Source organism: Equus caballus, chromosome 18, assembly GCF_041296265.1.
Source record: "Equus caballus isolate H_3958 breed thoroughbred chromosome 18, TB-T2T, whole genome shotgun sequence".
In the NCBI taxonomy this organism is placed as follows: domain Eukaryota; kingdom Metazoa; phylum Chordata; class Mammalia; order Perissodactyla; family Equidae; genus Equus; species Equus caballus.
The window spans coordinates 9,965,983-9,985,899 of NC_091701.1; the positions used below are offsets into that span (position 1 = coordinate 9,965,983).

The window sequence follows — 19,917 nt, forward strand, 5'->3', positions numbered from 1 at the left end:
ACGGCACCGCTCGCTCGCTCGCTCGGGGACCCGCGCTGAGCACAACGTCGAGAGTGGCGCGCGGAGGAGGCGCACGAGGCCGCCGAGGGTCGCCGCAGACCCACCCTCGGGGGCCGCCCCGCGCCGCGCCACCCGCCTGGCGGCCCGGGAAGGGCGCGCCCGCGGCTCGGCTCGGCCAGGTGCGGGGCCCCGGAGCCGCCTCCCTGCAGCGCGGCCTGGGCGGGTCTGGCGGCGGCCCCGCCCCCGGGCCGTCCATAAAGGCGCGGCGGCGGCGGGCGGCGGCAGCGCTGCCTCCAGGTGCCGGTGCGCCCTCGGCCCGCGGCCCGTTCGCTGCGCGCCCGGCCGCTCGGGGCGGGCTCAGAGCTCCAGCCATGCTGTTCTGGCACACGCAGCCCGAGCACTACAACCAGCACAACGCCGGCAGCTACCTGCGGTAAGGCCCGCGCCGCCCCCGACGGGCGCAGCCCGGGCTCGGCGGGGCGGCGGGCGAGGCGCTGGCGGGCGTCCGAGGACCGGGCGGGGAGCTCCGGGGCCCGGACGCCAGGGCGCCCTCGCTGCGCCCCTGCCTCCCCATCCGCCCTCCGGGCGCTGGGGCCAAGAGCCGCCCGGATCCCGCCTCCCGCCTCGGGACAGACGGACGGACGGACGGACGCGGGCCCCGCGCGCCCCTGTGGCCCCGGCAGCGCCGCCGCCTCCCCGCGTCGCTGCCCGCGCGTCGGAGAAGAGGCAGCTTCCTACCCTCCGTCTGGTGCCTGTCCCGGGAGGTCTGGCTCGCTGCGCGTTGCCCTCGCCGCCCGGGCCCCTCGCCCGGACTCGCGCCCTCTCCAGCGTCCTCGGTCGCACCGAGGGGCCAGCGAGACGGCGGCGGGCGGGGGCTGGGGGACAGGTGCGCTCCCTCCAGGTGGTCGCGCCTCCCTTGGCCGAGGCCCCACGTCTAGTGCCCTAGGCGGGAAACTTTCTTCTGCAGGGACTGGACGAGTGCCCTTCAAAGGGAAAGGTCAGCCCTGCCTGTTCTGCAGAGTTCTCTCCTGTCCCCTTTAGGGAGGAGGACCCCGTGCGCTTCAGTTCCCGGAGGATTGTTTTTCTCTGTTCTGCAGCTGGCAGGGGACTAATGGGCAGTCAGTTCGCTTTCTGAACTCGCCAGAACCAGCTTTAGCCTGTCTTTATTTCCATCCTAGTCACAGTTTATGAAATGTGTCTAATTTAACCCAAAGGGCATTTGGTATGTGCTCGGAGGTGACCTGCAAGGCCGAGGGAGTCGCTGGCATTGGCAGATCCAAAGTGAGAGGCACCCTGCGTGCTTTTTTTGGCCCCAAAGCTGTTCTCCTTCAGATTTAACAGGACGAGCCAGCTGGGAATCCTGGCTTCTGGTCGGTGTCTGTCCAGCAGTCCTCCCCGAAGACATGCCCCTCCAGAAGGCGGAGGAGTGGCTGGGTTGGACCGGCGTGTCCGCTGTTCTTTATTCGCGGGCCAGAGTGGTGGCAGACCGCGTAGTCCGTCGCCGGTCTTCACCGAGGACTGGAGGGCTCGTGCTGGCGCGGTGATGTCAGCAGAGGGGGCTGCGCTGGGGGATGGTGGAAGCCCAGTGGGCAGAGGTTAATTCCCTAGCAGGAGATTGTGTCCATTCCCTTACATGAAATGCTGCTGCGGAATACATTTTTACTTTCTTGCACAAAGAAGTTTTAGTTGTAGTTTTGCCTAAATTTTGCTTTGTGGCCGTTAGGTGTGTTGCCATATTTTAAAAATGAGTGTGAGAGGCTGGCTGGGAGGCATAGTGGTTGAGTTGACCCGCTTCACTTCGGTGGCTCTGGGGGTCACCGGTTTGGATCCCGGGCGTGGACTATGCGCTGCTCGTCAAGCCATGCAGTGACAGACGTCCTACATATAAAATAGAGGAAGATGGGCACGGATGTTAGCTCAGGGCCACTCTTCCTCAGCAAAAAAAGAGGAGGATTGGCAGTGGATGTAAGCTTAGGGCTAATCTTCCTCAAAAAAAAGAAAAAATGATTTTGAAGGTGACCCTGAGTGGAGGGTGAGTGTGTTTAAAACTTCCTGGATACCTAAAATGGCATCCCATGAGGGAGTGATTCTCTTGCATGGGCAGTGCCTCTGGTACTGAGATTGACATTTGTCTGTGGAATATCTCAGACACCTTTTAGGATTTGGGTATGGCTTTAAGAGAGGGGAGGGGAGTGGGGTGGGAGTTGGGGCGAAAGGTGTCATGCAGCCCTCTTGGTTTCTGGGGTCATTTTGGGACCATGGGTAAAGAAGCCGTGGGTCCAGGCTCTTCTTTTATCTCGCTTCTGGAAGATGGGTTTTTTGCCCTTGCAGAGGTTGGCCTCAGGGAAGGCCAAGGTGGGGGTCAGTGAATACACCACTCCTCCCCCCGACTCTAGAGTGAGGGTCTTGTCCTTTTCCTTGGTTCCGTATTTTGGTTTTGGTTGTCTCCTCACCCTGCAGAGCCTCTGCAAACCGTCTGACCTCGCCAGGCAGTGGCCTTTACTCCTTTCTTCCCTCTGTGTTTGATGTTCTCGTGACTTTTATTCCTTGGCAAATAAGGATGCCAGGCTTGAAACAAGTTACTGTTGAGTGATGGTTCTAACCCCCACCTCCCCCCTTATTTAAAGGCAGCAGCCCATGGATTATTAACTTAACGTGGTCTGGGCAAACACGAAGTGATGCAAGCCAGGTGAGCAGGCCTGCCCACTTCTCCTCTGTTCCTCGATAACCCCTTGGGCTGGGCGTGTGCCCGGGCTGCTGAGTGGGAGGCGCAGCGTGGGGGAGCCGAGGCAGCACCGTGTGCTCACCTTTGGGCAGCGGGTGGTGGCAGGTTTTCCAGGTGTGCCCCAAGCCAGACTTTTCCCTCTGAGAACTGGCTAGACGTTGCTGGGATGTGTGCTGGGTTTGTATTTTGGAGACACTTGTTTATTGTGTCCTACGAGGTACAGATTGTCCCAATGACTCTGCTGTTTATCTAGTGAAGAGGGGTCAGCGAATCTGATTCATAGCCGGGACACACGGAAGAAGGGTCTAGATAAGGGCAGGGGCACTTTTTGGGCACCTGTTTCCGTGCTGTTCGTAATCTAGAGGTCCTAAACAAGTCTCTCCTGCTCACAGGTCGCTCGTGTTCTCAAGGATTTCTTTTCGCCTTGCGAGGGTATTTAAAAAATACACCTAGAAACAGGTGCTCCAGTCAGGCTGAGGCGAGGCTGCTGGCTTTGGGTATGGCGGGGGATTTTGTTTAGAGGTAGAGGAAAAGAATCTTGACCATCTCAATATTTTCCATTTGGATAAGAAGACTGAATTGAGACCAAGGTCCGTCCTTCTTGTTTTGCATTTAGGAGACATTAGTATGACCCTTAAAATCAGGGTTGTGGGCCAGCTGTCCTTTTTTTAGAAGGGTGGGGCAATGTCTCAACTTGGGTGAGTACGGCAAACTGTTTGTGTATTTGCAGAGTGGATGGAGCCCTGAGGAGAGGGTTGTATTGGTCTGAAAAGTAGCCAATAAATAGAATAGTTTATTTAAAAGATTAAAATTTTGTTCAGATTCTTATTCTAAAAGCAAGACTTTATAACGAGCAGTCTCTCGTGGATGGAAATCCTATGGCATCTGAAGTTCTCTCCGTGGCGGCTAGTTGCTTTGTCACAGAGCTTTCTGTAATTTGTAGATAGTAGGTAACTTTGTATTTTTACTTCCTTGATGATTGGACTGAATAAATCTGAGAGTTGTTGAGTGAAGATAGAATCATCAAGGAATGGTTCATTGTTTGAAAGCATCTTGGAGTGACGGCGGGATCGGGAGCCGAACCTGCGGCTGTAACGTGCGTGGCTGCACTGCCCTGGAAGCCCGAGGTCTGCCTCTGCCTCGCTGCCTTGGCTCTGTCTTTGCAAACGGGCTCCTTGGGCTCAGTTCCTGACGGCTCCCTCCTGTGTGTTGCAGCGATGTGCTCGCCCTGCCCATCTTCAAGCAGGAGGAGCCCCAGCTGTCCCCCCAGAACGAGGCCCGCCTGCCGCCCCTGCAGTACGTGCTGTGTGCCGCCACGTCCCCCGCTGTGAAGCTGCACGAAGAGACGCTGACCTACCTCAACCAAGGTAGTGGCTGGAGCCCTGGGCTGGGGCTGGGGGAACTGCCCAGAAGGAATTCGGAGTTGACCTGAGCAACTCATTGGGCCTCATGACCTGCCACAGTGGGAGAGGTTGGGTTCCGGAAGGAGGCTGTGGTGTCAGATAGAGTCCATTTCCTAGCTCTGAGACCTCCTTGAGCCTCAGTGTCTTCATCTGAAAAGTGGACACATCCACTGTGTTGTTACTTGGGTCAAACGTGGGTAATATATGTCACGATCCTCCTACAGGCATTTCACAGAGCAGATGGTCAGTGATTGGCAGCCATTGTTATAATTACTATTTACTGTACCAGGACTGATGTCCTTTTCTGGGTATAGATTGAGCACCTTTGGTATATTAGGTATAATGCTCTCGTTTCTGGAGCTGTACCTGGCAGTTGTGGGAAGACAGGCCCTGCCTAGCGCAGCGCGGGGCCTGGATTCCACACGGCCGGGCAGAGGCCCTTTGTGACCACGGGGACGAGATTGCCGACCGCATGCTGAGAGAAGTGGCACGGGCTTTGAAGGTGGAATTCCAACTCCGGCACTTCCCAGCTCTGGGACTTTGAGCTGCCTTTTCTATTTCTCTGAGCTTCAGAATTTTCATGTGTAAAATGAGGAGTGTAATTTTTGTTTCAAAGAGTGAAGGGGTGTGAATTGCCTGGTATGACAGTGGCTGTTCGTTTGCCGATTCCCTTTATCTGGACACGTAGATCAGTGTCCTGACGGATGGCGTTTTTGTGGTTTCTGTGTGATTATATGTATGTGTTTATTGCACTTCCCTCCTGGGTCACGTTGTAGGCTCTGCGGCGTCCAGTGGATTAATTGCCCCTCGATTTTCATGGGGAGAGCAGAGGGCCGGGGCACACAGCGCTTTCTGGAGGGTTCACCGAATTGCGGGGGGCAGCTGCAGTGTGCTCTCGGTGTGTCTACACGGGCTGCCTCCTTTCTGTGGAACTTTGACTCCTCAGTTTGGAGCCAGCTGGGGAGGAAATCCAACCTGATCATCAGGCTGTCCTCTGACTGTGAACTTGCAGGCTTCTAGGCCAGGGAACCAGCTCAGAATGGTTCTCAGGCGGCTCTGCGTCTGCTGCCAGGTGGAAACGACCCCTCCCGTTGTTGACGTGGCCCATTGGAAGGGCCTGCTTATCCCTGTGGGTAGCGCTGTGGCCTCCGTTGGTCGCCAAGCCAAACCCAGTCAGCAGGAGTGCACTGGCTCAGGCCCTGAGATCTGTGCTCCCTTAGTGGAGGCCGGTGGCCGTTGGTGACAGTGCTGTGGCCATGTGGAGGAATACCTCTGTGCTTGTTTGTGGAATGGCCTCGGCCGTTTTCCTTTCTCTTTCATGGAAGGTCAAATGCCACCCACTTGTGGTGTACCTTTGAGCAGTCTCGATTTCCTCTCTGGGCTTCTGCTTTCTTGCCTAAATGTGGCATGGAGAAATGGGGTGATGTTTACTGAGCGTTTAGCTCCAAGGTAGTTCTTGTTTCTGGCCCTCCTGCAGTGCTGAGCACCGAGTGGTCTGAGGCCCTGGACCCTGTGTGCCGCCTCTTCCCCACCCTGTGAGGCCTCTGCCTGCCTTCCCCGCCCCCACCCCCTCCCCCACCCCCTCCCCCTCTAATCGGTCCCCTTTGGACAATGTTTGGCAGTCAACATACTAGATCTTTTAAAAAGTTATCTTTTGCTTAATGTAGGTAAGTTAAAAGAGGGAAAAGCAGTTGCCCCATGGTCTTACCAGCCTGTGTTAATTTGGTATATTTACTGTAGATATTTTTTAAGTTACATTTTCCTGATTATTAAACAATACATGTTCATTATGGAAAATTTGAAAGATTTATAAAAGTATAAGGAAGAGAATTAAAAGAAAAATAAAATTGAAGTCTCCTCTAATTTCACCTGAGAACCACTGCCAACTTGATTTCTACGTATTTGTGTATACATCTTTTAAAATTATGATCAGGCTACCGAGATAGATCCTGTTTTCTTCATTTACTGTGTTTGTGAACTTTTCATCTGTCGTTAAAAATGCTTTGAGAACTTAAATTTTTGTAATGGTTGCATACGATTACATTTCGTAGTTCTGTTACTTTGATGAGTTTCATAGTAGGGACACTTAGTATTCAGTTGTTGTCTTTGTGTGAAATGTTGATTATTTATTTTTTTTTTAGATAAATACCTTAGAAGTAGAATTACTGGATTAAAAGGTTTGAATAAGGCTTTTGATACATTTTCCCAAATTGCCTTCTCAGCAGAATGTACTAATTTACACGCTAGCTAGCAGGGTACATTTTACTGTCTTTTTCCCAATATTGGATGTTATTGTTTTCATCTGATTAGTGAAACAGAATTTAATCTTAAACTGGCATTTCTATCATTGCTAAGGTGGTTGAATATTTTAAAATATATTTATCAATCTTTTTTATTTCTCCATCAATTATGTTCATGTCCTTTGCACATTTTTCTACTGGAATGTGTATATCTTGTTGGTCGTAAGAGCATACCGTCTATGAAAAACATCAACCTTTTAGCTGCCGTATGTTGCAAACATTTTTCCTGTCAGTTGCTGGCCATTTAACTTTATTTATTTTGTGATAACTATATTTATAGTGTGGGATATATGTCATGATTTTTTTTCTGTGTAGAAATTTATTTTAAATGTCTATGGTCAGATCTTCAATCTTTTAAAATGATTATTTTATGCTTAGAATACCTGCCCACCCCAAAATCAGCTTAGTAGTTTCCTACATTTCATTGAACGTTTTCTAAATTTTAACATTGAAATGCACTTGGAATTTTTGTTGGAAACTTAACAGTTAGTCATTTACTGATGTTTTAGATTATTACTACATAAATTATATTTTTTCAGCTTTACCAGTGAGATTTATACTATCATATGTTGCACTGGAATTTATGATGTGCTGTAAAGGTCTAAGTTGGTTTATTTTTTGAAATAGTTAACCTACTAGTTATTCCCTAGTTTATCCTTTTCTCACTGGCTTGAAAATGCCACTTTTTAAACATTTACAAAACCATATTCTAAAGTATTAGTCCAGGAACAGACCCTTATAGACATGTTTGTCCTGAAGCCCTGACGTTTGTTGATTCTTGCTCCTTGCTCATTGAACTAATTATATATATATTTTATATATATAATATATATTTCCCTGTTTAGGTGCAGAAGTTTCTTTCGTCATTTTTCTTAGCCATTCGGGATAATTTATTCTCAAAGATGAATTTTACGGCCATTGAATCTTCCTTTTGTCTTTTTGTAAACATTGATGAGATCATGTGCTTTATAAAATTGTTTCTCTTATTAAACACCATTCTTGTAATAGCGTTTTCTACTGTTATTAAAGCCTCTTAAACATCATTTAAAATGTCTGCATATTATTTCACTATTTCCTCTTGTTAATTAGGGCAGAGTATTGTCATAACTGCTGGAAGAAAATATACAGTGTAATTATTTTAGTTTCTGTCCCCCACAAAGAATGGAAGCCCTGTGAGGGCAGAGCCCTGTCTTTTTAACGTTGTGTCCCCAGCGTTAAGCCTGGTGCCTTGATGGTAGGTGCTCTATGAATATTCAAAAAATTAAAAAATAGGCGTGATTTAGTTTATTTCCATTTTATTTTTCTGTCTTCTCTCTCTGTTGCTATTATCAGTATTGCTGTACTGGCTATCTTTTTTGGTATACCTTAATTAAAGTAGCCTTTAAATCCTTCTACATCGTATGACAATTAGGCATCGATTCAGTTTAAGAAAAAAGTAGTTTTGACACATCAGTCAAAACCTTTTTGATTAATCGAAAGGTTTGCTGTTAAATATTTAACGTTTTTGCATTGGCCTTATGATGTTTATTGCATTATTTCTGTGGGGCCGTCCCCATAGAAGTATGTGATGTGTTTGTGATGATGTGTTTAAAGTTCTCTGAAAACATGGAAAGGATGCTGTATCTATAAATCAAAAAGTCGTTTAAACCATTGGATGCTCATTTCTCAGTGCAGTGTCAGACCAATGCCTTGACATCATGTCGCTTGGGCAAGGTGTGTTACGTGTGCGTGTCCTGTCACCAAGCCCAATGGCTAATTTTGGATGTGGTCAAAATTGAAAATGGTTTGAAAAACAAAGTATGTCCTTTTCCTCTGAAATGGAGTCCCAAGGAGAAGTGGTAGACAGCTATTAAATGGAAGGCTGCAAATTTCCAGATCAACCTCTTTGGCAGTGGCCAAAGGTCACTGTGGATCTTTCCTGAAGGCTGGAGCCAGAGGGCAGGGATGAGGTGGGTGGCGGGGGAGGAGAACAGAGGAAAGTCAACCTTAGGCAATCTGTGTAGGGAATTCTGGCTTTGAGATAAGAAACAACTTTGCAAGAATTGTTTGTTACGGAGAAAGCTTTGGTATTTCCTACCAGAGCAACTCTTGCATCTTAAATATAGCAATGAATTTTTACAGGAGTCTTACTTTCATTCACGCATGGAATAAAACTTCCTGTCCATTGGAAGGAGAGCGTGGTTCGGTGAGAAGAGAGAAAAGCCATGTGCAAAGGCAAGAATGGGGTGGGGGTAGGGTGGAGTTAAGCACACGGTCATTCCAAAGACTCCTAAATGGTTTAGGATGACTAGGGTTTAGAATGTTAGGAGTGTGACTGATATGGCTGGATAGGTAGACCAGGTGGCTGAAATCGCCGGCTGCCTTGCTGAGGCTGAGCCGCTGGGCAGCGACCAGGCAAGTCGACATCTCAGGACCTGCAATTTGTTTATCTGTAGATGGGGGAAATAAAACCCCTACAAAGTAGGTGCCACTGTATGGGTCAGATGCGTTAGTGCGTGTAGAGCCCTGAACACGGTGTCTGGCACGTGGTGAGCACTCACACGTTAGCTATTATTAGTAATAAAGTGGACACGTGTTGCCCCTACTCCTATTCTGGAAGTTAACAAGGTCATCAAGTTGAAATTTTGAAAATTTTTACTATTTTTTTTGTTTGTTTGTGTTTTTTTTTTCTGCTTTATTTCCCAAACCCCTACCCCCCACACACACATAGTTGTATATCTTAGTTGCAAGTCCTTCTAGTTGTGGGATGTGGGAGGCCGCCTCAACGTGGCCTGACGAGCGGTGCTGTGTCCGCGCCCAGGATCCGAACCCTGGGCCGCCACAGCAGAGCGTGCGAACTTAACCACTCGGCCACGGAGCCGGCCCCAGTTTTTACTATTTTCATCCTTATTTTTCCCAGTTCAAAGATTAACCCAGGGTTGGTTCTAGAACTAAATGGCACCTGTTAGAATGGAAAGGTGGTAGCTTTGGGACAGAGTAAAGGCAGGAAGTCTGGTGAACTTTTCTGTTGATTCTTCATTCACTGTACGACAGATAGCAGACATAACCCTGAGGAGACGTTGCCTATGTGGGTGTTCAAACACCGTCTTTAAAATTGTGATTACGAAAAGCACTGGACTCGTAAGTAGTGGGAGCTGTTCTGTTAAGGGTTGCTTTACTTGGGAGGTGGGGCCCTCAGCCTTTAGGTGGTACTTTGTTTAGCACGTTAGAATTTACTCCTAGCGACCCTTGGACAGCAGAGTGGAACCCTCCCTGGTCCTTCTGTGCCGTCCTCTCACCTTCTGGCACTACGTCAGACAGTGCTCCACTGTTCACAGGGTTTTCATGGCTCATTTTTTCTGGAAGTGGGTGTCCAGGTCCTTCTTCCTAGGCTGTCTGGAGGCTCTGCTGAAACCTGTCCACTGTGGGTGGTCACACAGCCACCACAGTATCACAACCGACAGATGGGTTCTCTGACCGGGAAAGGCAGCCGGGCGCGGTGGTGAGAGCACGGAGTCTTACCCACTAGACCCCCAGGTCTGGCTCTCTTTTGAGAGATTCTCCCAGAATGTATTATTCTTATTCTACAGACAGCAGGCTGAGAGAGGTGAAGTCGGATTCCTCCTCCCATATCACATAATCAGGCAAGCCTGGGTGTGGTTGATCTGTGATCTGATAATGAAGAGAGTTCTAGAAGGGAAGAAACACATTTTTCTGGCCTTTTTTCCTAGGACTTCCTACAGGCAGGTTCTAGGCCAGGCACTTCCGTGAGTGGTGCCTGCCACCTGGTGCTCCTGAGGCAGCTCTGAGGACAGGCGTGTGAAACTTGGAGAGGACAGGACCAGGAGGGAATGGAGTGGGGAGAAAATGCCTCCTTGGACAAAAATAACCGTAATCAGTTGCTCCTACCTCACCCCCACCTTCACGCTCTCCACCCACAGCGACCTGAGGGAATGGCCAGGGAGATCAGAGCTCAAGGCCGGGAAGTCTTGGCTGCTCCCAGAACTGGAGCAGAATGGCCGCTGTCATCCCACCGGCTTCTGCACTGGGGAAATCACTTAATCTCTGGGAGCCGTAGTTTCCTCATCTGTGGAGCTGGGACGGCTTCGCTTTGTGGGTTGCCTTGAGAATTAGTGAGTAACAAATGTCTGACAAATAGTAAGTACGCAGTTGTATTTTCCTCTCTCCCCAGTTACATCAGTGACTTTGAATTTAAGGAATGAGGCAAAGGATTAGTTACTTTGTTATCCTTTCTCCGTAGCTGAGTTTTCTTTCCAGATTAATTTTTAGCCTGAAGTTTGGAAATATAAACTGAGTAAACCAAATCACCCTTAAATACATTACTTTTTTTTTTAAAAAAAATTTTTCTCTCATTTTTTCCTGAGTATAAAAGTAGCGCATACTTAGACAACAGAACAGCTAAACAGTACAGAAATTTATACTCTAGAAAGCTTCCTGTATCCCACTTCTCAGATTTTTCTTAGTCATACATTAACCCACATATGTCTAGTTGTATAGTCATACATTAACCCATGTATATCTAATTATATAGACACTCATACATTTATACTTACAGGAATTATGTGTGTCTCTTTCTTTTTAAGAGAAGTAGAATCATATTGTACATACTATTCAGCAACTTGCTTTTTTCCAAACAAAATAGCCTCAGATTCTTTCCACATGGGTACATTAAAAAAAAAGCTGATTTTTCCTGGTTACGTGATGATCCATTGTATGACTGTTGCATAATTTGTTCTCTTGAGGAACATTAAGCTTATTTCCGTTTTCTTCATAGTTACACCCAGCACTCCAGCAAGCATCCATGTACACATGAGCATCCATGTACACATATCGATGTGCTTAAGCAGGAGTGAGAATAACTGTAGGGTCATTATTTAGAAATAGGAGGCCAGCACAACATTTTCATAGATACTGCCGTATTGTCCTGCAATGAAGTTGGACTGATTCGTACTTTTACGAACAACAACTCTCTGAATAATTGTTTATTTCCTCCTCCCTCAACATCTACTCTCCATCTATACCACGCTTGGAACAGAAACTTCTTGAAAGCAGAAACCTTGGACGTCTCGTTCACTGCTAGTCCTAGTTCAGTGCCTGGCACGCATAACTTCTTTGAATGAATGAAGAATGTCGATTTCTCTATACCTTGCCAACATTTTTTTTTTTTTTGAAGAAGGAGAAGATCAGCCCTGAGCTAACGTCTGCTAATCCTCCTCTTTTTGCTGAGGAAGACTAGCCCTAAGCTAACATCCGTGCCCATCTTCCTCTACTTTATATGTGGGATGCCTGCCACAGCATGGCTTGATGAGCGGTGCCATGTCTGCACCCGGGATCCAAACCAGTGGATCCCAGGCTGCCAAAGCGGAACATGCACACTTAACTGCTGCACCACCGGGCCGGCCCCAACAGTGGACCAATTAATTTAAATGAATTAAAGTGATTAACTAATCAATTAATTAAGTTAAAATATAACACTTATACGATCTAATTCCAGAGGGTCCAATGAACTGGGAATGATATATTCCTAAGAATTATGTTAACACCATCTGTGTTCTGCAAACACTATATTAGAAATTATAATTATTAAAACTTTGATAAGAAGAAACTCAGCATCACTTAATAACGCATTGAATGAAACAGGCCTCAATCAGACTTAATTTAAAGAGAGAAGACCCCTCAGACGCCCTGCTGTGCCTGTGCATGTTTAGAGAGTGGCTGCTGTGATCTGAATCAAACCTGCCTGTCACTGTGTGGCCCTGCCCTCACGGCCAACCCCTCCTGTTCCCATGGGGACCTGAGAATGCAGGGGATTTCCTGATCTGTTTTAAATATAGTTTTTATTATTTTTCAGGTATGGTGAGGCCAACAGATAAGGAGATGATACCATTGAAAAGATAGTTACTCCCAGGCCCCAAGAGGAGGGGCTACATTGCACCACTCAGGGCCACGTGGAGATGCACCAGGGTCAGCAGGCAGAGAGCCTGAGGGGAGAACACGGGCAAGAGCCTTTATCGTGGCTTCCAGGGGAAGGAAGGCAGCAAGGCAGAGGAAGCAGGTGTAGGATTGGCTCTGGGGCAGAGGGGCTGTCCCTAGTCTGGTCTGGTAGCTGGCTCTGGAGAGATTCCACAGGGGAATAGCGGCCCTGGGAGTGAGAGCTGTTGAAAGCCTGATAGTGGAGATGGTTGGGCTGTGGACTCTGGGTTGATTGGTTTGTGTATGAAAGGCACACACAAAAGCTAGTCATTTACTGTCTCTAAGAATCGGCTAGGGGCCGGCCCGGTGGTGCAGTGGTTAAGTTCGCACGTTCTGCTTTAGTGGCCCAGGGTTCGCCGGTTCAGATCCTAGGTGTGAACATGGCGCCACTCGGCAAGCCATGCTGTGGCAGGCATCCTGCATATAAAGTGAAGGAAGATGGGCACGGATGTTAGCTCAGGGCCAGTCTTCCTCAGCAAGAAGAGGAGGATTGGCAGCAGATGTTAGCTCAGGGCTAATCTTCCTCAAAAAAAAAAAAAAAAAAGAATCGGCTAGTCCTGGGAGGGGCGACCGACCCAGGGTGGGCCCTAGATGTCAAAGCATCAGAAACACATGATTAATTTAATCCATGACCCTCTTGGGCGCTGCCCTGGGCTGCAAGTGGAAAGCAGGCCCAAAGGAACCACTTGGAAAAAGCTGAATTTCAAACTATAATTCTTAGGTTATTGAGCTTTCTCTCAGTCTGTACAACCACCGACAAACTTTCTTTTCCTCCTCAAAGCCCCAGTACATATTTTAGTTATAAGTCCTTCTATGTGAGCTGCCACCACAGCATGGCCACTGACAGACAAGTGATGTGGGTCTGTGCCTGGGACCTGACCCCAGATCACCAAAGCAGAGTGCATAGAACTTTAGCCACTAGGCCTCCAGGGCTGGCTCTTGCTGTTTTCTCATGGGAACTGAGCCACCTTTGATTTCTCTGAGTCTTCATCATATTTTTGGAGGAGTCAAGGTTTCGATGTATAAGCCTGTTGTTTTTGTACACTTCAAAAAGTTTCCCCCTATTTCTAAGCAGCAAATTCCCTCCTGCGTTGGTTTTCTGCAAAGTTGCATTTCATGATCTTGGCAGCAGCGAGTTTCAGCTGGAGTTTGGAACTTCACTCTCTGCTTGTGCCTTTCACACTGTCAGGGTGCCTGCTCTGGTGGGAGACTGTTGATTTGAGCAGCCAGTGCTTCTTGCATTTCATTTTCTTCATGTAACTTCTTAAATATGCTGTTTTTCTCTCTCAAGAATTTTTGAGGAAACATTTCAGTTAACAGCATCGTTGAATTTCTTCGCCATGACTGACTGCAGACTAATCATCTTGGTCTCCATTTTCTGACTCAGTCTTGTGCTCTGATGCCAAGTGGCCATCATGCATTTAATCTCTAAAGAGAGCAGGTGAGTTTATCAACTTCCGAGATTTTAACTGGTTCCCTTTATCACTGCCCTCCTGTTCCCTCTGTGTGTCAAAATTTTCGAGTACTCTGTCCTGTTCTTTTAGCTTATCTAGTCTTCCCTTCTCCTTAGCATCCTCTTGGGCATTTGCTGTTTGCATCCGATGTTCTGCATTCTTCTGACATGTCTTTAAGATGTTTTTGACCTCAGTCACTTGAGACTGGAGGGTTTTAGGGGCCGGCCCTGTGGCCGAGTGTTTAAGTTCGCGTGCTCCGCCACAGCGGCCCAGGGTTTCTCTGGTTCGGATCCTGGATGCAGACGTGGCACCGCTCATCAGGCCACGTTGAGGCGGCATCCCACATGCCACAACTAGAGGGACCCACAACTAAAATATACAACTATATGCTGGGGGGATTTGGGGAGAAAAAAAAAGAGACTGGAGGGTTTTGATGCGTCTGTGGGTGAGCATATCCAGCCTTCCAGATGAGCCATCATTAGTCCATTCAGTGAGATTTTAGGGGACTCCCTTTTCTGTTCTCAGTCAAGGAGCGCTGCTCTAGCCCCCCGTGAACAGGTGGACCTGTTCGCATCTTTACTAAGTGCTGCTAAACACAGTTTGTCACATCAGAGGACCGGCCCCTGCGGGGGACTCAAGGGCCCCTGCGGTGCGTTTAATGTGCTCACCAGCTTTACATATTCTTCAGCTTGGGCGGAAAATCTCTGGGCCAGCTCACTTTCTCACAAAGTACCTTGGTTTTTTACTGTAAAAACAAAGCAGCACATACCAGAATTTCCAGAGGAAACTCAGACCGACTTGATCCTCGTGCCTGTAATCCAGGCGCCCTCACCGGAGTGCTGCACTGCTGCCACACACCAGCGGCAAGGATGTTTGTGTGGCCATCAGCAGGCCCTCCTTGGCGCCACGGCCACTGTGCCCCTCACCTTGTCTTGCGCAGGCGTGTCCTTTGGGTACCGTGAGGGGCATCTTCTCCAGCCTCCTTTGATTGATGGGGAAACTGAGGCCTGGAGGGTGGAGTCCACTTTTCAGCATGTGTAGTGGGTTCCTAACAGGCTCTTGGAGTGCAGTCCTGTCTTCTCTCCAGAGAGGCTCGAGGGCAGTACTTCAGTCTCCTGGTGTGTGTGGTTCTGGCCGTGTTAGAACTGGGAGGCGCAGGAATGTGCTTCCACCAAGCACCGCAGTGGTTGACGTTTAGGTGTACTAGGGTTTGTTAGCCTCTGCACTGAGGGCGCTGCTGTTTTCCATCTCTTTCTTTCCAGAAAGAGAGGACTGGACCTTGCAAAGCTCTATGCTTTGCAGGTTGAGGATCTCTTCTGTGGCCAGCAGGGTATCTATGCTCAAACAGACTTGGGAGGTTCCTGATCTTGCTGTGCCACTCTCCAACCAGCGTTCAGGTCCTGGAAGCTTCCTTCTGGGTGCTTAGAGGACGCTGTGAATCTTGAATGGGAAGGAGAGACCACACATGCTCTGGAATTCACAGAGGTGGACAAGAGTAGATTCCTAAAGGATTAGGCCTAGAGGGGGCCAAGATATCATCTCTGATGCCTTGCTACTGAAAATGTGGTCTGTGGACCAGCGTCACCTGAAAGCTTATTGGAAATGCAGAACCCTGGGTCTGCTGCAGGACAGCTGAATCAGAAGCTGCATCTTAATAAGTTCCTGGGTGATTTATGAGTGTATCAAAGTCTAAGAAGCACTGATCTAGCCTATCTACTCTCCCCCCCGACCCCGCCCTCTTCCCCTGTATTGTATGTAAGTAAACTGAGGCCCAGAGAGGCTGTGTGACTTGCCCCATGTCATAGAGAGGTACTTCAATCTCATCTCTCTTTTTAAACAGTTCCATTGGGATACAATTCACATACCATACAATCTACCCATTTAAAGTGTACAATTCTATTTTTTTTTTTTTTTGGTGAGGAAGATTGGCCTTGAGCTAACATCTGCACCAGTGTTCCTTTATTTTGTGTGGGATGCCACCACAATGTGGTTTTGATGAGTGGTGTTTCGGTTCCCACCAGGGATCTGAACCTGTGAACCCTGGGCTGCTGAAGTGGAGCATGCAAACTTAACCACTATGCCACCAGGCTGAGCCTATATAATTCATATTTTTTAGTATGCTCAGCTAAATATATTAAACCATCCCCACAACTAATTGTAGACCATTTTTGTCCCTCCTAAAAGAAACTGTACCCATTAGCAGACAATCCCCATTCTCTCCTTCTCTCGTCACACCCCTGCCCCCAGCCCTAGACAACCGCTAATCTCCTTTGTCTCTATAAATTTCCCTCTTCTGGACATTTCGTATGAATGCTATCATACAAATGGAGGCCTTTTGTGATGACTTCTTTTTCAAGGGCCATCCACGTTGTAGCCCATATCAGAACTTCATTCCTTTTCATTGCCGAATAGTCCTCCATTACATGGATGTACCTCGTTTTATTTATTCATTCTTCAGTTGATGGACATTGGGTTGTTTCCACTTTTTGCCTGTTATGAATATGCTGCTGGGAACATTCATGTACAAGTTTTTGTGTGGACCTGTGTTTTCATTTCTCTTGGGTATGTACCTAGGAGCGGAATTTCTGGGTCGTATGGTAACTCGATGTTTAACTTTTGAGAAATTGCCAGACTGTTTTCCAAAGCAGCTGAACTATTTTACGTTGCTCCCAGCAATATAGGAGGGTCTCCGTTTGCCCACATCCAGCACTTGCTATTGTCTGTGTTTTTGATGGAGTAAGGAGGGGGTAATGGAGGTCTCTTCTGGTGGCCACTGTTGGCCATTTGCTCGTGTCACACAAAGCAGGTGACCTCAAGACAGGGTTGCAGCTTGGCCTCAGGAGCAGAGTGAAGCTGGAGGCTCAAACGCCAGGAGGATACTCTGACTTTGTTCCTCTCTGGGGTCTGCCTTACGCACTCTCTTCTGGCCGTCTTCCTTGCCTCTATGGCCAGAGGGCAGAGAGTAAGGCCACCAAAAGCTCCTGAGAACACGGATCCTCAGCCCAGCCACCCAAAGGGCTGGTGCTCTCATTCCCTGCCTCCTGATTTTGCACTTCCAGGGAGGGAACCCTTGGCCTGGCTGTTGCATGCTCGCCTGGACCCCCTGCGGCCCAGAGCCGGGCCCTGCGTAAGTGTGGCTGCTCCCACCTTCTCCCTTTCTCTGCTCTGTAAGCCGAGGCAGAGGGGGCAGTTCCCTGAGGCCATCTGTAGGCGCCGCTCTTCTCGATGGCCTGGGGCTGCTGGGGAAGAAGAGGTTCGGTTGCCTTGGGGCTGCACGGACAGGGCCTGTTTGCCCCGACAGCGACTGCTCCAGAAGGTCCTTCATCTCATCAGAGGCCAAGACAGAAAACGGGGCTGCCCAGGCCAGACAGCCGTGGTTGGAATATGAGCGAGCAGGAGGCAGGCTCCCACCTCCAAGAGCTTAGGGCTCAAGGCCCATGAAGACCCTCAGCCCGACACGGTTCCTGCCAGGAGGGCCTGGAGGGAGGTGCCGAGTGAGTCACACTCTGACCATCTCTTAGCGCTTTGGTTTTCCACTCTTTTTTTCTTTTTAATGATTGGCACCTGAGCTAACAATTGTTGCCTATCTTTTTTTTTTTTTTTTTTCTGCTTTTCCTCCCCAAATCCCCCCAAGTACATAGTTGTATATTTTAGTTGTGGGTCCTTCCAGTTGTGGCATGTGGGATGCTGCCTCAGCGAGGCCGGATGAGCAGTGCCATGTCTGCGCCCAGGATCCGAACCAGCGAAACCCTGGGCTGCCGAAGCAGAGCACGCGAACTTAACCACTTGGCCACAGGGCTGGCCCCCTGGTTTTCCACTCTTTACTGACGTTTGTCCTACTAACTTACTTGTTATGCCCCTACCACCTGTGCAGGAGAGTACCTGTTTCTCCACATCCTTGCCTGGCCTCTACATTGTCAATATTTTGAATTTTTTCTAATGTGCACACAGAAAATAAGCACCTCATTTTAATTTGTATTTACTTAAGTTCTGGTAACTGTTATGAGTGGAATCGAGCATCTTCTCATGTTGGTTTATAAGCCCTTGCGTTTCTTTTACTAGAAACTGAGTTTCGGTCCTTAGTCCATTTTTCTCTTGCCCTTTTGCTTATTGATCTGCAAGAACTGTTGTGTTAGGTTGAGCCACATGCAGTTGCCATTTTGTAAATGAAAATGGGTTGACCTGCAGTTTCATAGCGCTCGTTTTAAGAGTTTAAGGATTCGGTTCAACACGGTGGCTGGATATAAGTTCAATATCCAAAAATTTGTGACTTTCTAATGAACCGATAAAAACCAAGGATAAAGTAAAATAGGAAAAAGATGCCATTTCCAGTATTGAGAGCAAATCAGACAACTTTGGAACGTGATTCTCAAGGGTCCAGGGGTCCAGAGGCCCCTGATTCAGAATCAGCCAGCTTGTGAGCATGCGGGTTCCTGGTCCAAACAGCTCTATTGTCCACAGTGCTCGGTGGGGCTTGGGAATCCAGGGCTTTTTGGGGAAGAGAAGAGAATAGACTTAAAATGTCAAAAATGGTGCCTAGAGTTCCTTTTACCCAACTTCCCATAATGTTGCCTTATAACCATGACCATGATACCGTTATTGAAGCCAGGCAATTATATTGGTATCCTTCTGTTCACTCTACTAAAGTCCTCATTGGAAGTTTATCACTTCCTCCACGACTGTCCCTTGTCTGTTTCAGGTTCCAGCGCAGGATCCCACATGGCCTTTCACTGCCATGTCTCCTTAGTCTCCTCCAATCTGTGACAGCCCCTCAGTCTTTCCTTTTCTTCCATGACCTTCAGACTTAGAGAGTGCTTACTCGTGAGTTATTTTGTAGAATGCCCCTCAATTTGGGTTTGTCTGATGTTTTTTTTTTCTTTTTGACAATTTTTTTTTTTTTTAAAGATTTTATTTTTTCCTTTTTCTCCCCAAGGCCCCCCGGTACATAGTTGTATATTTCTCGTTGTGGGTTCTTCTAGTTGTGGCATGTGGGACGCTGCCTCAGCGTGGTTTGATGAGCAGTGCCATGTCCGCGCCCAGGATTTGAACCAATGAAACACTGGGCCGCCTGCAGCGGAGCGCGCGAACTCAACCACTCGGCCACGGGGCCAGCCCCTGTCTGATGTTTTTTAATGATGATATTGAGGTTTTTGGATTTTTGGCAAGAACGCCACAGAAGTGACATTGTGCCCTTGCCAGCGCGTCGTGATCTGATTTGTCTTGCTGCTGGTGGTGTAAACCCTGATGGTCTGCTGGTGTCTGCCAGGGGTCTGCTGTCCAGTTACGACTTTCCCCTCTGTGGTTAGTAAATATCTTGGGGTGGGGGAGGTATTTGGAGCCTATGTGGATACCTTAGTTATCCTCAAACTTTCCCCCTGACGTGGACAGCAGCACCATCTGTGGATCTTGTCTGCACCAGTTTTTACTGTAGTGTTTGCCTAATGGTGATTTTTTATTTATTTCTCCCTTCTTGCTACATTTAGTAATTGGAATGCTACTGTAGGAAAGAGGTTTTTCTTCTCTACCATTTATTTATTTATTTACTTATTTCTTATGTCAGTATACACTCATGGACATTTATTATTATTTCTGTGGGTTAAAATTCGATACTGTTGTTATCTATTTTCTTGCTCAAATTGCTCCCCTGTGGCCAGTGGGCGCTCCTTCAGATTGGTTCCTGTGTCACTTTGACGTGCTTCTATCCTATCTTTGAGCATTTTCTCACTTTTGGCCTCTCTGTTTTCCCTGCCCCTCGTGCTGGAGGCAGTCCCTTCTCCACGGTGTCTCCAGGACATGGTTTACTCTTCTCTTTTTGTCCACATACACATCCTTACCATCTTCCAAGCGTTTGTTGGAGATCCACTGCATGCCAGGCACGGTACGTGGTCCATGACATTTGAAAGTGGCTGCCAGGAGGTTAAGTGCCCACCCAGGATCACACTGGTGATGGGCCATCAGGATGGGGACTCGGGTCTGTTGGTGGAAAAGCCTTTTCTGCGAAACAGGCCCTGAGTGTGAGCGCTCTGTGTCGACACTCTTGCACGATACTACACGTATGCAAG

At 48.2% G+C, this 19,917-nt stretch overlaps 1 protein-coding gene across 1 annotated transcript in view; it reads left to right on the forward strand.

Moving 5' to 3' along the window:
- The first annotated feature begins 256 nt into the window (after positions 1-256).
- Positions 257-19,917, forward strand: part of TFCP2L1 (transcription factor CP2 like 1) — a 58,599-nt gene continuing 38,938 nt past the window's right edge. The window contains exons 1-2 of the mRNA XM_023622732.2: positions 257-433; positions 3,941-4,092. Coding sequence (XP_023478500.1) covers positions 372-433; positions 3,941-4,092 — 214 coding nt within the window. The 5' untranslated portion in view covers positions 257-371. The remainder of the gene's footprint in view (positions 434-3,940; positions 4,093-19,917) is intronic.